At 41.6% G+C, this 15,937-nt stretch overlaps 1 protein-coding gene across 21 annotated transcripts in view; it reads left to right on the top strand.

Moving 5' to 3' along the window:
- DTNA (dystrobrevin alpha) overlaps nt 1-15,937 on the top strand; it is a 219,199-nt gene that overhangs the window by 190,208 nt on the left and 13,054 nt on the right. For 10 of the 21 annotated variants that reach the window (XM_084510723.1, XM_084510714.1, XM_084510724.1 and 7 more), the window contains 7 exons: nt 151-238; nt 2,249-2,352; nt 3,699-3,812; nt 7,140-7,236; nt 8,721-8,738; nt 12,835-12,994; nt 15,722-15,811. In XM_084510723.1, coding sequence (XP_084366849.1) covers nt 151-238; nt 2,249-2,352; nt 3,699-3,812; nt 7,140-7,236; nt 8,721-8,738; nt 12,835-12,994; nt 15,722-15,811 — 671 coding nt within the window. Of the gene's footprint in view, nt 1-150; nt 239-2,248; nt 2,353-3,698; nt 3,813-7,139; nt 7,237-8,720; nt 8,739-9,491; nt 9,880-12,834; nt 12,995-15,721; nt 15,812-15,937 lie in introns of those variants that run through there. The other 11 variants (XM_084510716.1, XM_084510721.1, XM_084510711.1 and 8 more) reach the window with 5 other exon arrangements.

Genomic DNA, 15,937 nt, shown 5'->3' with positions numbered 1-15,937 from the left:
CAATTAACACCTGCTGTTTTAAACATGTTGGTGATGCTTTGTTTCTAAATTCTGTAACGAGGGTGTGTGAGTGGACAGAGTGACAGAGAGATTGCCCTGTGTAGTGTGCATTAACGTGTCTTCCCTCCCTCCCCTCCACACCCCGAGCAGCGTGCTCGACAGCGCAAGTCGCCTGGATGAAGAGCATAAGCTGATCGCCAGGTATGCAGCAAGGCTGGCAGCAGAAACTTCTTCATCAGTAAGTGTTTTAATTAAAGGAAGGTGCTTTCCTTATGTCATGTTCCTGGGGCTTGGCAAGATCAGGGAAATTACATCTGACAATCTCAGTGATTAATGGATTATTTTTCCCTATCCTTTGCATCGCATGTTGTTACACTTCTGGAATAACACTTTTATGCAGGCCATTTAAACCAAAGAATCCACGTACTAATGTGTATAATCTATATAACAATGTACCGGTATTTAAACAACTACAGCAAAGAGAATCTGACATCTTGAACTCAAGCAAGACTGGAAAATACTGTCTGGACAAGCCTGGGCTAAAGGTTAATGATTTACTGCAGTGGAAAAACAGGGTGATGAATCCATTTTGCTCTTTAGTTCAAATATCACAGCCACTGGGGCCCTAAGTGCTGAGGATTTTTAAGAGTGATCTTCAGCAGGATGACTGTAATGACCCACTGCATTAGCCCCAGCTCCCATTTTCATTTCAGAGCAATGATTATTCTGCTCTATGTATCTCAAGACAGAAGGTGATGACAGGCTAAAACCTCGCTAACCATGTTCAGGAATAAGAGAGAGGAAAGCAGGAACCCAATCGAAGTATATAAAATCTTAAATGGCATAAATAAGGTCAGCCTTAGTTACTTTTTTCCATCTCAGCACATTTGGTAGAACAAGGAACCATAAATGATAGTTAAGTAAAAGGCAGCCGGTCCAAGATGTCAGGAAGCATACTTTCACACCGAGATTTACACTGCAGGGTCAATTGAAAGGGTGAAATCAGGCAGCACTCGTCACGTGAACGCGCTGAGTCCCAGCCAGCCCAAGTGAAGGCAGCGAAGCTGAACCCATGGCCCCGTGCAGCCGTCTGTCACGCATGATTTCTCACATCCATCAGCACATATCAGTTCTTTATGCACTGCCCCCCTTGGTGGTTGGAACATTAATGGGAAAATGTATGCACAGAAGAAAAAATGCTAAGCAGTTACAGCCACGCATTGTTTCCCCACAGGTAGTGCTAACAAAGGTTAGTACTGAGGTGTTTCCTCATCCTTTTTGAGGGTCCATTGCTTCAGGAGGTGCCTGGCATCACATAGAGTTGGGCTCTGGACTTCCACCGCACAGGGCTGTTACAGCAGGAAACACTCAGATGGCAGCAGTAGCTCAGCAGAGTAATCTTAAGTGTCTGAGTCTTTCACATCAGAGTCAGAAATAACTGGACATCTTTGAAAGTTACAAAACTTTATATGGCTTTGTTAATTCTTGCTCTTCGTTGTCATTGATCCAATGCTGAAAAACTGGTGTGAGCAAAGAAACCAGTATTTGGCTATTGCTGAAAATATTGAAAAAAGAGCATAGTGCAATAAAGCCAGAGTGAGCACTGCCTAGTTTGGCAAGAAATAATTTGATTCCCACTTAATTTTATTAGGGAAAAAAATAGAAAAGGTTCTGTTGTATCTGCAGGACTGGAGGATAAGCTTTTTGGAAGTATCACCAGAACATATGGGAAGACTTGGCCAAATGGGCCAAATAGCCAGACTGAAACCAGGGTATAAATCTTTCAAATATAAAGAAAAACCCTGCTTCTGAGGGAAGGAAGCATCACTGAAATGGAAAACATAACCTCTTTTTTCTGGAGAAGGAAGGTGATTTTCCTTCAGTGCCCTCCTCTAGTCTGCAGTATCAAAGAGAAGAGCTGTGTTAATGGCAGTGCCTGCACCAGTGCTCTTCCCTCGGTTTTCAGATGGGTGGGATTAAGCATTTTTACAACTGTCTCAAAGAAAGCTCCTAGAAGATGTGATGAATGACAGGATGGTAAACACCGAGTCTTATTTATGGTAGTGCTTACGCTGCTTTTACTAGGATTAGAGCCGCGCTGGTGTGAGCCAAAACGTGGCTGCTCTCCTTGCCGCATAGGCAAGGCTGGTGCTGCATGTCCTGTGAGCAGGTCTCACAGCCTGGCCCTGCACTGGGCGTGTGGGTGCGTGCTGGCCATTCCTTCCTCAGCACAGCCTCTCTTTTTCAGCAGCAGCAGCAGGGGCAGCAGAGAGGGGCAGCAGACATCTCCTTCACCATTGATGCGAACAAACAGCAGAGGCAGCTGATTGCCGAGCTGGAGAATAAAAACCGGTAAGCATCCACAAAGTGCCTGGTTTTGTTCAGTCCCATATATCGTGTATGCCTGTTTGCTCCCTGCCATTTATTACCACCTAATTCTGTGCAATGTACTTATACACACACACACCCATCCCCCCCAAAAAAGCACAGGGCACAGAAAGCTCCACAGAACACGACAAAGGCTTTGAGATCCCCAGCCACCCTGAGTTTTCATGAATGTAGTGTTAAATGATGTAATTATTGATACTTTATTGTTTGCAGCTGTTGTTTATAAGAGTGGGGTTTTTTAATAAAAAAAGCCTGTCCTTTTTCTAAACCAGATTAATTTTGAGTTGGATCCTCTGTAGAACTATAACATGAAATGATAAAAGGATCAGTCATCCTGGTAATGATATGCTCCCCTGCTTTTATTTGTGAAGAAGATGATTAAAGCTCCCCAGAACACAGACTGCCTGAGAAAGGTCTGCAGAAAGGTTAGCAGCACGTGAGGGTGCTGATGAAATAGGTCACTCGCTACAGATGTAACTGAGACTGAGAGAGAGTCCCCAGGAGAAATGGTCTAGCAGCCCCAAAAAAAGGAGTGACACCCCTGTGTTATCAGCAGAGGATCTGGCCCGAGGTATCAGGCTGCCTGATGTCATGAAATGTATGACTGCACAGCTCTGCTTTTACTGCTGGACTGTAAAAGAGAGGACAGCCCAAACCAGATGGTTTCCTATTGCAAACCCTGCACTGCCTTCTGTCACAGCGTAATGAGCCACCGGCTCCAGCCTTGATTTGTCTTTCATAGTTTGAGTCCGCCTCCTGACCGTCTGGTACCCAGCACGCTGCGAAGGAGAGAAGAAAATCACAAAGGTTTCAACCTTCTGCTGTGAAGCTTTGTGTTATCATTTTGACAGTCTTCCAGGGTTGGTGTGCCAGTCGTAACAAGTCCTATTAAAGTGCTTCTCCGTGCATTGATGACCGCTCTCAGATCTGTACTTACTCCACAAGTATTTTTTAAGTGTGAAATATGTTGACGGATATTACTTCAGTTTTTACTAAGTTCATGGGGTGCTTGAGATGTTCCTGGGAAGAAATAGAAGGGAGCAATTTAATTAAGCATATAGCTATTTCATATCTACCTCTAGGTTTGGGGGTCTGGAAGAAATACTTCCCTTTTGTGGTGAAACCCTAAAAGTTTATTGAAAAAATATCCCAGTGCTGAGGGCTTCTTCTGTTGGTTAGAGCTCAGTCACTGAATCCGTGTTGGTGAAGAGGTACATACAGTCATACTTTTTCTCCTCTAGTGATGTGTAGTGAGCAGGTCTTGTGGTCAGTGACTGACTTGCAGTATTCTCCTTGTTCCCAACCCCAAGAGAAATCCTACAGGAGATCCAGAGGCTGCGACTTGAGCACGAGCAAGCATCTCAGCCCACACCGGAGAAGGCACAACAAAATCCTACTCTCCTGGCAGAGCTCCGGCTCCTGAGGTAAGTGCACAGCAGTTCCTGAGGCCATTCCTGAGGCCAGGCTTACAACAAAAGGGGAAGAAATACGAGATAAACCTTGCTTACACTTCTGGGAGCTTTCTTAAGTAAATAGCACATTGTGTGTTTTTTCTCCCATTTCAGTGCAGGCTGTAGTCCTAAAAGTAATTAAGCTTATGCTTTAAGCAGCATGCATGAGGAATCTCACATATTACTCATCTACATTAAATTAAGCCTGTGCATTAGTGTTTGCAGAGTTAGGCCCTTAGGTCATTTGGAATAGGTCCCCACAGCCTTGTCCAAATGCCATTAATCATATGGGGAAAAATGTTCTTCTGTCAGAACAAATGCTTCTACAAAGACTTCTCATTTATGCTGAAGTAAATACAGAGTTACATGAGAATACAGCCAGAATTAGACGTTAATTTTTGGAAAATTCCCCCATGCATTGAACTCAAAGGAGAGGTCAGTTCTCTTCACGGTACACAACCAGGCTGCAGCATTATGGTCTGTGCCATGTGAGGAGGGAGGAATAACATCATCTGCAGCAGCTGAAGATTTAGAGAACCATTCCTCCCATTACCCCACCAAGCTAAAAACATTGATACAGATGTATCTGCATGTTAATTGGGATTCTCTATGTGGGTATTCTAATTGCCATATATATCACATTGAAGAACAGTTGTCATTGGCACAGATCTGTAGGCTGCCTCTAAGTCCTGATTCATGTTGTGAGAGCCAGGCTGAGAGTCAAGTAAGAGCTATTCAGATCACTTCATGTATATGGAGAACAGAGTGTAAATAATTTCTTTCCAGTGGCACAATACTAGATAAATTTTATCCCCTCCTTCCCAAACAGCAGTTCTCTTATGAGAAGACTAGAGAAAATTTCTGGCCACTTAGTTTCTTCCTCCTCATGCTAGTGATATTTTTGTGGCCTAATTCATAACCGAAGAAAGTAACTGTAAGAAATTATGCCAAATTCTTTATTTAGAAATACTGTATAGTTTTATTACTGTTTTCCACGCTAAAATATTTTTCTGTTTCACAAATAATTACATTTGCTTTCCAATCTAAAACCAAATTGGTTTCTTAATTTCTATGTGTGATTTTAGTATGTAAATAATTGCTCCTAGATATCTACAGGTAAGTGACACTCTGTGAGAGTTTAAGGTAGAAAACTGAATGTGATGAAGATGCATGCACTGCACAAAATATACTAATAATGTAGTTCCTTCTGTGCATCAAGCTTGAAGTCTATTTTAAGCAGGTTTAGGAGATCAACTTTCTATGTAGTTGACAAATAAAATTCATTATACTTAAAAAAAGAAACATCAAATGATTGTGCAGTGCTAGCAGATTGCTTAATTTTACATCTTCTCAATTTTGCTACACATATTAAAACCATAATAACCTTATTTAAATTTCCTGACATGGGATGTCCCTAGGGCAGTGATGCTGAGTTCCCCAATTACGGTATCATTTCTGATTTAATATGCGGTGTCAGAGTCAGCAAATAACTTTTAATGGGTCTGTGCTTCTTTGCGTATCTTCCAACACGTTCACCAGTTGAAAGGTAAATGATTGGCTTTTGATGTTCAGTTGAATTTTGGCAAAAACTCAAATTCCTATACACTTAACATGGGATAAGGCTGCTCATATGTAAAACAGCAGGACTCAGAAGAGCAGCATTGATCTACATCTGTTAACCCACAGATCTGGGGGCTTGAATCAATACTTGCTGTCAGAGGAGTGGCCTGTACATTGTACACTGCTTAGGTCCTCTCTCCATATAGAATGAATCTAAACCCAACAAAGGTATGTGTTAGGACATGCCACCTTGAATTACATCAGTATTTTATTTTGATTAGCAGTTTCTTAAACTCAGTTGCTTTTGTACAATTCACAGCATTTCCAACCATTGCATGCTTGGCAAAGAAGGTCCAAGACAGACAATTTGTAGCAGAAAATAATCCTCCCAAAGAGTAATACAGCCTAGCAGAGTTACTATCTGATCCTAATATATAGGTGAGCGATAGCGCACATGAGCTGTATATATCTGTGGTGTTTATATCAGCAACTGCTCACACAATGTGCATAGAAGGCTCAAAATCCGGGTTTCATATTTCCTTAAATATAGTAAACATATTTAGTGTTGTGGATTCTGGTCCTCTTTCGTGTAGAGTAGAGTAGAGCAGAGCAGAGCAGAGCAGGGAGCTGCGGAAAGCAGTGGGGTCACCTCTCGGCCTCCTCTTCTCCAAACTGGACAATCCAAGCACCCTCAGCCTCTCCTCACAGGACATGTCTTCCAGCCCTTTTAACCAGCTTTGTTGCCCTCCTCTGGACACTTTCAAGGACCTTAACATCCTTTTTATATTGTGGAGAGCAGAACAGCACAGAATATTCAAGGTGAGGCCTTTCAGAAAAAGAACACGTTTCACAGGTAGTACAAGGTTAATGACATAGTGGTTTATTTTATTTGCAACACAGTAGGGCATAAAACACACCCAATATACATTTTTTCATAAAAAAGTGGTATTTTTAATTCCAGCACAGCTTCCAGGGAGCAACAATTCCATTCTGTATTCATTTGGGGACCTCTCACACAATGTGGAAATGTTGGAACATGTGCAAGAGCTGCACATCCCTCTGGTGCACTGGGGCTGTGCAGAATCAAAGCTGTTGCCAGTGAAGAGGACACAGGCTGGCTGTCACACAGGGGGTGGCTCAGTGTTCACACTGTCAAGGGACTAGCACTGGACTTAAAGACTAAAGAGCTATTTTCAAACAATTATAGCTTCATTATGTGATAGTTTTATGCTTGCTTTGTGGGGAAAAAAATAGAAATAAACACAGTTCACTGTGTTTTCTAGATGAATTTCTGAACTCTCTTAGATTCTCTTATATCTTACCCTATGCAGTGCCCCTGCTGCAATTTCCTGTCCTTCAGGGCATGGCTTTAATTTCTCCTGACAGTTAGTGAGGTTATTGACTAGAGAGATTCAAGGACAAAAGATGAAATCACTGCCAGGCATTCCCACAAGGGAAAATATATACAAATGTGAACCTCATTTGCTCTTTGGAGAAGGGTCTGTGTCAGGGTCTGTCTGTTTCCTAATCACTGTACTCAGTCCCATGAATACTCTCAGTATAAGGGAACTCCATAGCTTCCACGTAGCCCTGCTTTCTAGGCACTGAACTCTTACAGCATGTTTGCTTTCCTGCAGTCCATAGACAGACTTATATCTCATGGTCGTGCTGGGGAAATGAGGCAGTTAAAAGCTGCTGAGGCTGAAGGATAAGCTCTGATCGTATCTGCTTGTTTCTCAGACAGCGGAAAGACGAGCTGGAACAAAGGATGTCTGCTCTCCAGGAAAGCCGAAGGGAGCTTATGGCTCAGTTAGAAGGCCTCATGAAACTGCTGAAGGTAAGGAGCTATGCTTGGTACTACCAAGGAGGAAGGACAGAGCAAAGCAAGAGAGGAGAGGGAGGAGAGATAAGTGCAGAATTCTGCAGAATTTGACTATTTCCACCCATAAAACTTGGCCTTGTGATCTTCCCTATCTATATTTTTTTTCTTTGGTCTTTAAATTCAGGGCTTTCAAATGATGTTTAGATGATGTTGTTCTTGCAATAACACCACATTGTCATTGTCATCTACTGCTAAGCGGATGGAACAGTCAAGACAGACTCCGTACTGTGGAGTAAATAATACAGTCCTTTGCATAATATTGCAGCATGATGAAATGCAGTCCTGTTTTGCTCATTTGCAGAAGGATTTTGACAGCATCTCGACTTTAGGCTATCAGTCTCTGCATTGGCCATTCAGTAATGTCTGAACACAAAATATTTTGTGGCCCAGTTTCAGGTGTTTTCACAATTTTCTCTGTTGAGGACATCAAACATAGAAAGAAATGAACCAGAAAAGAAACATAATGACATATAAAATGAGATAACTAATATCCATGAGAAAAACAGCTCAGCACTGTACACTACTACTTACTGCAGCTGACAGTAGGGAACTGTTTTTACAAGTTCCTTTAATTTGCCCATTCCATGGCTAGTTCAGTCAGACATGCCGTTTGACAACCACATTTAATTATTTGATTTTAGAGATGCTTCCCCAAAAACACCTGATCATTTTCATAAACACAGAAATAAGCCCATGCTAAAAAGATGAATCATGCCTCAAGAAAGGGTCTCACTTAAAAACTGAGATATCGAAACACACATGCACTTTTAGGAGAGGCTAGGGTAATATGGAAAATGTCTCTTTATTAGAGTCCAGCTCTATCTTACCTGATGTGCCTCAGAATAGACAGTGAAAGAAATTCACATTGGGAGAAAGAACTCTGAATGGCATGAGGGCCTGTTTTCTTTTCGGCCATGCCAGATAAAGTGAGTGCATGGAAATTCAATGCAGCTTGGCTCAAACATGACTGACAAAAACAGAGAGAATTTGGCAGAAATCCATCAAGCAACACGTATTTGCATCAAATGATTTTGGACCCCTTAAGTCATTTGCATCTCCTCAGACACAGTCTTCCGCAGCCACAGTGCAGGACTTGGTGGCACCTGAGCAGCAGAAACAACCAACTCTGCTAGGAGCTAAGAGTAGACAAGATACTTTTCCCTCTATCCATGAAACACTGCACAGCTACAGCTAACAGTCTGGGCAGCTTGCTGTCATTGCACAGCCTGGGCAAAGAGAATTTAAGACAGGAGTTTATAGTAGTGTTCTGCACACTTGGCAGTCTTCTGGTGTTTCAAAGTCATCAGAAACGGGACCATAACCTGGACACATATTTTCAACTATCTCAGTTTTAGCTTTAACCCTTTACTCCAGATTTCTTCTTCTATTCTTTGCTTACATCCTGTCTAATCTAATCTGCTGATCCTCTCTTTCTTTAGGAAGAAGAATTGAAACAGGTATAAGTTGCCTACTTATTGAAGGCCTCACTAACTCCTAAACATGGTTATGTTCCTGTGATTTATTTTACTTCCTTTGCTTGAAATGTGTGCATATTCTTTTGAATAAAATTAATATCTTGCACTTCTTTCACACATTATTTTCAAGTATCTTGGAGTAACTTTCATAATTAACCATCTTATCCCCTTAGACATGGAGCCATGGCTACAAGGGGTCATGATCTTTTTCTCACCCTTCTATATACAGACATTTAAGATACAAAATCAAAGCATATGTAATGAAACCAACCTAGAATGTGAATTAAAGCACACTTCCACTATAATTAACATTTTAAAAATGTAATGAAAATTTTGGATCTCTAAGAAATATATGACTGACTTAAAATTAGAGCAGGACATTGATTTTTAAATCCCACTTTATCCAAAAAAGTCGGGGCATTGTGTGCACATCTTTTATGGCCACCACTGATAGTAACAGTCCTGCCAGTTTTCAGGACAGTATTGTAGTTGCTAAATGACTCCTGTAACTTAAATTTAAAAAGAGCAAGTATTTGTATTATTAATGTTAAATTTTAGAAGATTTAGTTGGTTTGGAGCTTTTTATTGCTGAAATGGATCTTGGAAATATATTAGGCTGAAAAAAAAAAAAAAAAGAAAAGGGAAAAAAAAGGCCTCTTCAGACAGTAAGCTGATTTCTGATTCCAATAAAAATGTTGCATTTTAACAAAACACATTTCTTCCTGGTCTCATCAGCAGAAATACTGTTAGAAGTCTGAAGTATTCTGTCTATGGAAGAACATGCAGTGTTTGTAGGTAATGCTTAACTTCATAAAGCTAGCATTTTGGCTGATTTTTGTAGAGCATCAGTCTGTTGCACCAAAAATAAAAAATAAAATCTGACCAAATAGCATTTCCGTGTAAGAGCCATCTTTTTTCATTCCATGTATCAGTATAAAAAGATCTAAGATCTTCCATTCAGAAAAGAGAACTTCCCGACGTGAACAGTTTCCCTATCATGTGAAATGTTCACCGGACAGCTGAAGGAGAGCTCATTTTCAGGCTATTACGAGATACGATTTTTTCTTCACAGAGTGATAGCCTTGCTGAATACCAGGTGATGACACCCTGGAATTACTCACAGTTTCCATGCAGTGATCCCCATTACACTCTGCCATTTCATGATCTGTTGAGAGAAACAGGATTCAATTAGTTTCTGGAGGAATTCAATTGGAATAAACCATCTGGCAAATCACCTAATGCTTATGAACTTTCTATTTGTCTACTGCCCTTCCTTGAGAAAGGATAATGAGTTCTTCACGTCTGCGTAGCTTCCTCTCTATCTGAAGAGGCTGTGGGACAAGCTTTCGGGTTTGTGATCCCTCCTCAGCCCCGGCAGAGGGAGCAATGCACTAAAGCTCCCGTTTGCACTCCAAGCCTTTTCTCCTAAGCAGGCATGATGCTTAATAACGGGAAACCTCCTGTCTAGCAAGGGTTAATGTTAAAATCCTTAGTATGTTAACTAGGAATGGCGAATTAAATAAAATACAGGTTTTCCTAGAAGGCACCAGAGCACTGACAGCTGCAACCAATTGCAGCAAAAAACCTGAAGTCATCCACATTTTGGTGCTAGCTGCTCTAGCTTCTTTCTCAGCAAGCCCTAGCCCTCCAGCTGGTGGGGCTGACTTGTTTGGGTGCAATTTGGTGCTGCATTTCTCTGCTGAGATAACCAAGTCACTGCTAATCGTATCCGCGGGCTGCAGGCACTTAGCTCCAGTGGAAAACATGTTTCTCCTGGTAGCCACGAAGCAGAAATCCGGTCCTAGTAACACACCCATCCCACGAACTTGGGCTGAGGTGGATCTAAGCAAAATATAATTAAAGCATTCGCTTATTTTAAATCAGGAATTCCCTAATATCCTCATATTTCAACTTCCTCAGTTCTGCCCAGTGTTGCCCAAGTAACACAAAAAGTTAGGCGTTTTTAGCTGGACAGGGGAATCAAAGTGCTTCATTTCTCAGTGCTTCCGAAATAAGTTGTTCAAAAACTGAGTCCTACAGATAAGAGAGTGCTGTTTATCATAAACACTCAATGTGTTTGTCATAAACACATAAGATATCAGCCCTAGCTGTAAAGCAAACACAACACCAAGTACTGGTGTGCAGCTTTTACATTTCTCTTGTGGGAAAATTCCAGTGAAGTAGTGCTGGCAAGCATCTGTTATTTTTAGTAAATAAAATGCCTATTATAAAGTTCATTCCTGAAATGTGACTTGGTTATAGGAAACAAAATTTGTCCCTTTTTTCTCGTATTCTCTGAATGTTCCCACTGTTGTTGGCGTTCCCCAGAACTGATCAAAGGCAAAGGGGAGCTGAGGAAAAAGGGCAAGTGAAGGAGGGAGCTGGGAACAAGAAATTCTTTAGCATATCTGTTTCATAGAAGCATTGAGGCATGAAAGGAAAGGAAAAAGTTGTAGCTCCCAGATCCCCTGCCTGATGTGCCGGGAGTGCGACCTCTAAGGACCTTGGAGGATCTCGAGGTTGCTTTGTGCTCAGCCTCTGGTGGACCAGGGATCTGCATTTCTGCTGCTGTGGGTACAGACGATTCCAGAAACAGGGGAGCGTCTGGCCCTTATATATTCAACTTCCCTTTTATCCATCATTTAAATGTTCTAAAGCTGGTCATTAGAGAAATTTTAAGTATTAAATCCCCCATTCTCCCACCAGTAATGTGCTTATTCCTCATAAAACTAATTTGCCCTTGATGTCTCTCTGGTGATAATGTCTCTTAGAAAGGGGTGGTAGAAATGAACAAATAGCTTAGTATTCTGATACATTATTTATGGATAGGGGCAGGAATTTATAAAAATCTCAAGGGCAGTGCTGCAGTCCTTCCATTATGGGCTGCTGTTGGCTTTTTTAGAATACATTTGCCAAACCCTATCTGGGCTGCAGTGGCAGCCACTGCAGAAGTCAAGAGAAATGGCATCAAAGAGTTAAGAAATCCTTCTAAATTCTCAAAATAGATATGGGCTGAGGGAAACACAGCCCTTATGTTACTTTTTCACTGTGAACAAACAGGCGCACATGCTGTAGCTGCTGCTTAAAAGCACTCGAGCCACCTCCATCCTTGTCCTCCACTGAGGATGGGTTTTCAGTCACGAAAAGTCGTCTGTAGCTTGGCGTGGGCTTGGGCATTTGTTTTTCCTTACGTGGACCTGCATCCCTGGAGGCTTTGGAGCAGTCAGGGAAACGTGCACAAGTGAATCTCTCGGTATTGCTCACCCAGCTGCATTTGTAAAACTTATCATTAGTTTGTAAAGCCTGCTTGGATTTCAACTAAATGACACTAACCGTGAGGTGCTAACAGCATGACATTTTATATGACTGGTGTTAAAATATTTCGGTTTCCAGCAGCTGAACCCATCGCAAGATTTAAAGTTGCCCTGTCCCCACAGTGGTTTGGGAGTGCCTGAGTATGTCCTGTAGTGCAAACAATTTAATAGCGTATGGTTTAGTAGTGGCTTAAAACGGTCCTCTAGATCCTAATAAAACGCACAAAGCTGTATTGCTTACTGTGTCAGCCTTGATGTGACTGCGAGGTTGCATGTGCCATGCACGACCCCTGCGAGGAGGCGGAGGGCACAGATGTGACCTACTGGCACGGCAGAGTTTTGCTTAATGGCACTGCTTCAGGTCCTTGCCCAGGCTGGAAGATGTTTTAGTGCCAGCATCTTTCCCCTTCTCACAGTCCGAATGAGTTGTGTTTTACCAAACATGCATGCGAACTGGGGAGTGAGAGAGGGAAGAGGGCAGAGAGCAAGCCTATACTTTGGTGTTTATTAACTTGGATTGTTTTTTTCTAATTTAGCTGCCTGACATTTTCCCATGCTTCGAGGAAGCCAGATTTTGACTCGTGCTTTCCTACTTACTATTTTTCTATACTGGAGCATTGCTGTCTGCTAACAAACAACTGACTTCAGTACATTCCTTTTAGCAAAATTAGCATTGCACAACTGATCTACAAACAGCATGATGCCTGTAAGCTGAGGGTGAGGGCTCTCGCAAAGACCTGTTTAACTGTTTGATTGTTTTGTAGACCCAAGGGGCAGGGTCCCCACGTTCCTCACCCAGCCACACCATCAGTCGACCGATCCCGATGCCCATCAGGTCTGCCTCCGCCTGCTCCACCCCAACCCACACACCTCAGGACTCTCTGACCGGGGTGGGAGGAGATGTGCAGGAAGCCTTTGCACAAAGTAAGTGTCATTATTAGCTTGTGTGAGGTACTCGGAAACTATTTTAAGAATTGTTTTTTCATGTGGTTAATGACTAAATGAGCTTGAGTTTCTGAGTTGCATGCAATGAAACAAAAGAAAAAAATCCAGAGTAGCTGTGTCTCACTATGGTACATCAGCTTTGTCAGCTGCCAGACATTGCTCTCAGGACAGGCAGGTAAGCACAACCGGGACAGTGATGCCAACTAGTGGATTTTGCAGTTAGAGGGAATTTTAACGAAGATGGTCAGCCCATTATCAGTACCCTGTTAACCAGAATAAGAAGAGTTGTTATTGACCTCAGGAAAGCATTGTCAGTGCATTTGTTTTTTAATGAAGACTAGATGATAAAACCACAGAATTAGTTCAGGTAGGAAGAGCTCTGTAAGCTACCATGTCCTCCTGCCCCAAGAAAGCCAGCTTCAAAGTGAGATTCGATCATTCAGGACTTCAGCCACCTGAGTTGTGGATGGCTCCCAGTGTGAATCTTCCACAGACTCTGCTCCAGTGTTTGACCATGGCTGTTATGTGATTTTTTTGTCCTTACATCTGAATGTCTCTTGATGCAGCTTGTGGCTGTTGTCCCTTGTTGATTTCCTTTGGGCCCGTAACAGCGAGCCCTTTGCTTTTTTAGAAAACTGATGTAGGCTGCACCATGTTTCTCATTTCTCTTTCCACTGTCTTGTCAAGTAGCAATAGATTTTGAACAGTTTTGAACTTCTAAGGCCACAGGTTAAATTATTATGTTGAATGCTAAAGAAAACAGATAGTCCATGTGACCCGAATGAAATATTCCTTTTTTTTCTAATCTGATTTCTTCTAAAATACATACCTCACTGCAGATCTTTTACTTGGATATTTTTTGTCCTGTTTCACTAGTACAAAATCAAATTTAAGTGGAGCTCTGAAGTACCCCTGCTAGAGTGGATGTGTATTTGTTCCTAAGAGCCCAGTTCAGCCCTCTCATGCAGCCTGCCCCTACCCTTCCCTGGTCACTGTGTGTCTCCATCTTACAACAAGGTCGAATCTATAATGCAATCAAGAACTTTCTACAAAAGTGCTAGTCAATTCATGTACTGAGCATGTTTTACTAGGGTGTAATTCCTAATCCCAACATACCAGGCTGCTGGACACCTCATTTTCTGTGAGAAAAGAAACAAGTCAAGAATTAATTTGCTTCTTTCTGCTGTGAAAAAATTGAGAGGCAAAAAATGTGGAGCACTAACCTCTGTGATACTGTAGAACAGTTTCTTCCAGAGCTAAGACTGAGAGAAATAAGACAGTGGCTACAATAAAATTTTCATAAATAATACTAAGGCTGCCTCAGGCAAATGCTTTTAAATATATAAATGTGTTTTGTTCAAGAGAAAAAGCAATATAAAAAGGTAAGTGATCACATTTCAAAACTGCAGAATTTGATGAATATCTAGCTTTATGTCATTATTTACCATATTCCCTAGATATGGGGAGGTCAGAACCAAAGAACTTGAAACCAGCCATTCTGTCACATCTTGACGTATGATGCTCCGTTCTGCACTGCACCAGCAGAGACCTGTCTCTGTATACATAAGGCAGACAAGCCATGGTTAAAGCACTGTTTCTCTTGTGTTTGTGTGTGTTTTTTTTTTCCTCCATAGAGTTTGCAATAGTTCAGAGATAAAAATCTGAGAAGACTTTATAGAGGGAGTGGCTGTCTGAGTGTCTGTGTGTGTGTAAGAAAGAGATTAACTACTTTGATTTGCATTCCAGGAATCATTTGCTAAAAGTGGTATATTAAAAATTTAAAAACACACTGTAGTGTTTGGGAAATTTTTTTAATGCATTGTTTTGCATTCAGCCTGTGTTAAAGGATCTACAGCATTTGAATCCTGCCAGTTCTTGTGAATAATCCAGTCTGGAAGATTAGAGATTCTGTGGGATATATTGATTATTCAGCCACAATAGGAGCTATGTTTGGGATCTGAGGGAGTGAAGCATGCATTACCCACAGCCTCCTAGGGAAGGAGTATTTCATGCAGCTCACAAGAATCTTTCATGATTGATGGTTAAGGGAATATTGCCAGGTTCAGCAGGGAGGCACTTCTGGATCCATTATTAGAAAGAGTTTAACAGGAGCCTGGGGCTGTTAAGAAAGGCAATAGTGCTCCCTTTATTAAAAAAAGAAAAAAAGGTAAATTATGAAATATACAAGAAAATCCTTCAGCTATAGGAGAGGCTGAGAGGGAGTAGAGAAGAAAATCCTTATCAGTCTTGATGAGGTCAAGTATGTTTCTCCAACATTTGCCATAATTAGCTGGCAAATATGTAACAATAATGGTGTCATTAAACAGAACAGTGAGAATTTAGAGAAAACACTTCATTTCTTCCCTCCTCCCCCACAGACATTTTAAATGAGTTCATGCTGGATTTAATCTTCCAGGCCTGGTCTGCTGGTGTCACTACACAAATGCAAGCTTGATGGCAATGAATAATCTGCACATATCTGGCATTGTGATTAAATGAAGCATGAGGGCAGGCTTCTGCTCTTGCACAGAGCATAAGTAAATGAGGACATTCTGCAGAGAACTCTTCCGCACGTGTCCCTCGTAAGGACTTTGATACCCTGAATCATCACAATGGCAGCTTTCAGCAAGGTTAAAACTGCTTTGAACAGGAAAACATATGTCTTGTGAAGAGTGCTGACACTGTTTTGTCTGTCTCTTGCTTCAGGTGCAAGACGGAACTTGAGAAATGATTTGCTGGTGGCAGCAGATTCAATCACCAACACCATGTCTTCTTTGGTAAAAGAACTAAATTCTGGTGAGTGAGGCTGAAGGTGGATGGTCAACACACGGACATTTCATAGATGTTTAGAAAAACGGGAGTTAGGAGTATATAGACCAACAAGGAAAGCAGTGTAATGTAGTTTCAAAGCTTTTTTATGCT

This window comes from Aythya ferina (assembly GCF_964211825.1).
Source record: "Aythya ferina genome assembly, chromosome: 2".
Taxonomy (NCBI): Eukaryota; Metazoa; Chordata; class Aves; order Anseriformes; family Anatidae; genus Aythya; species Aythya ferina.
Note: the sequence above shows the minus strand (reverse complement) of the source record. Positions and strands in the feature narration are given on the sequence as shown.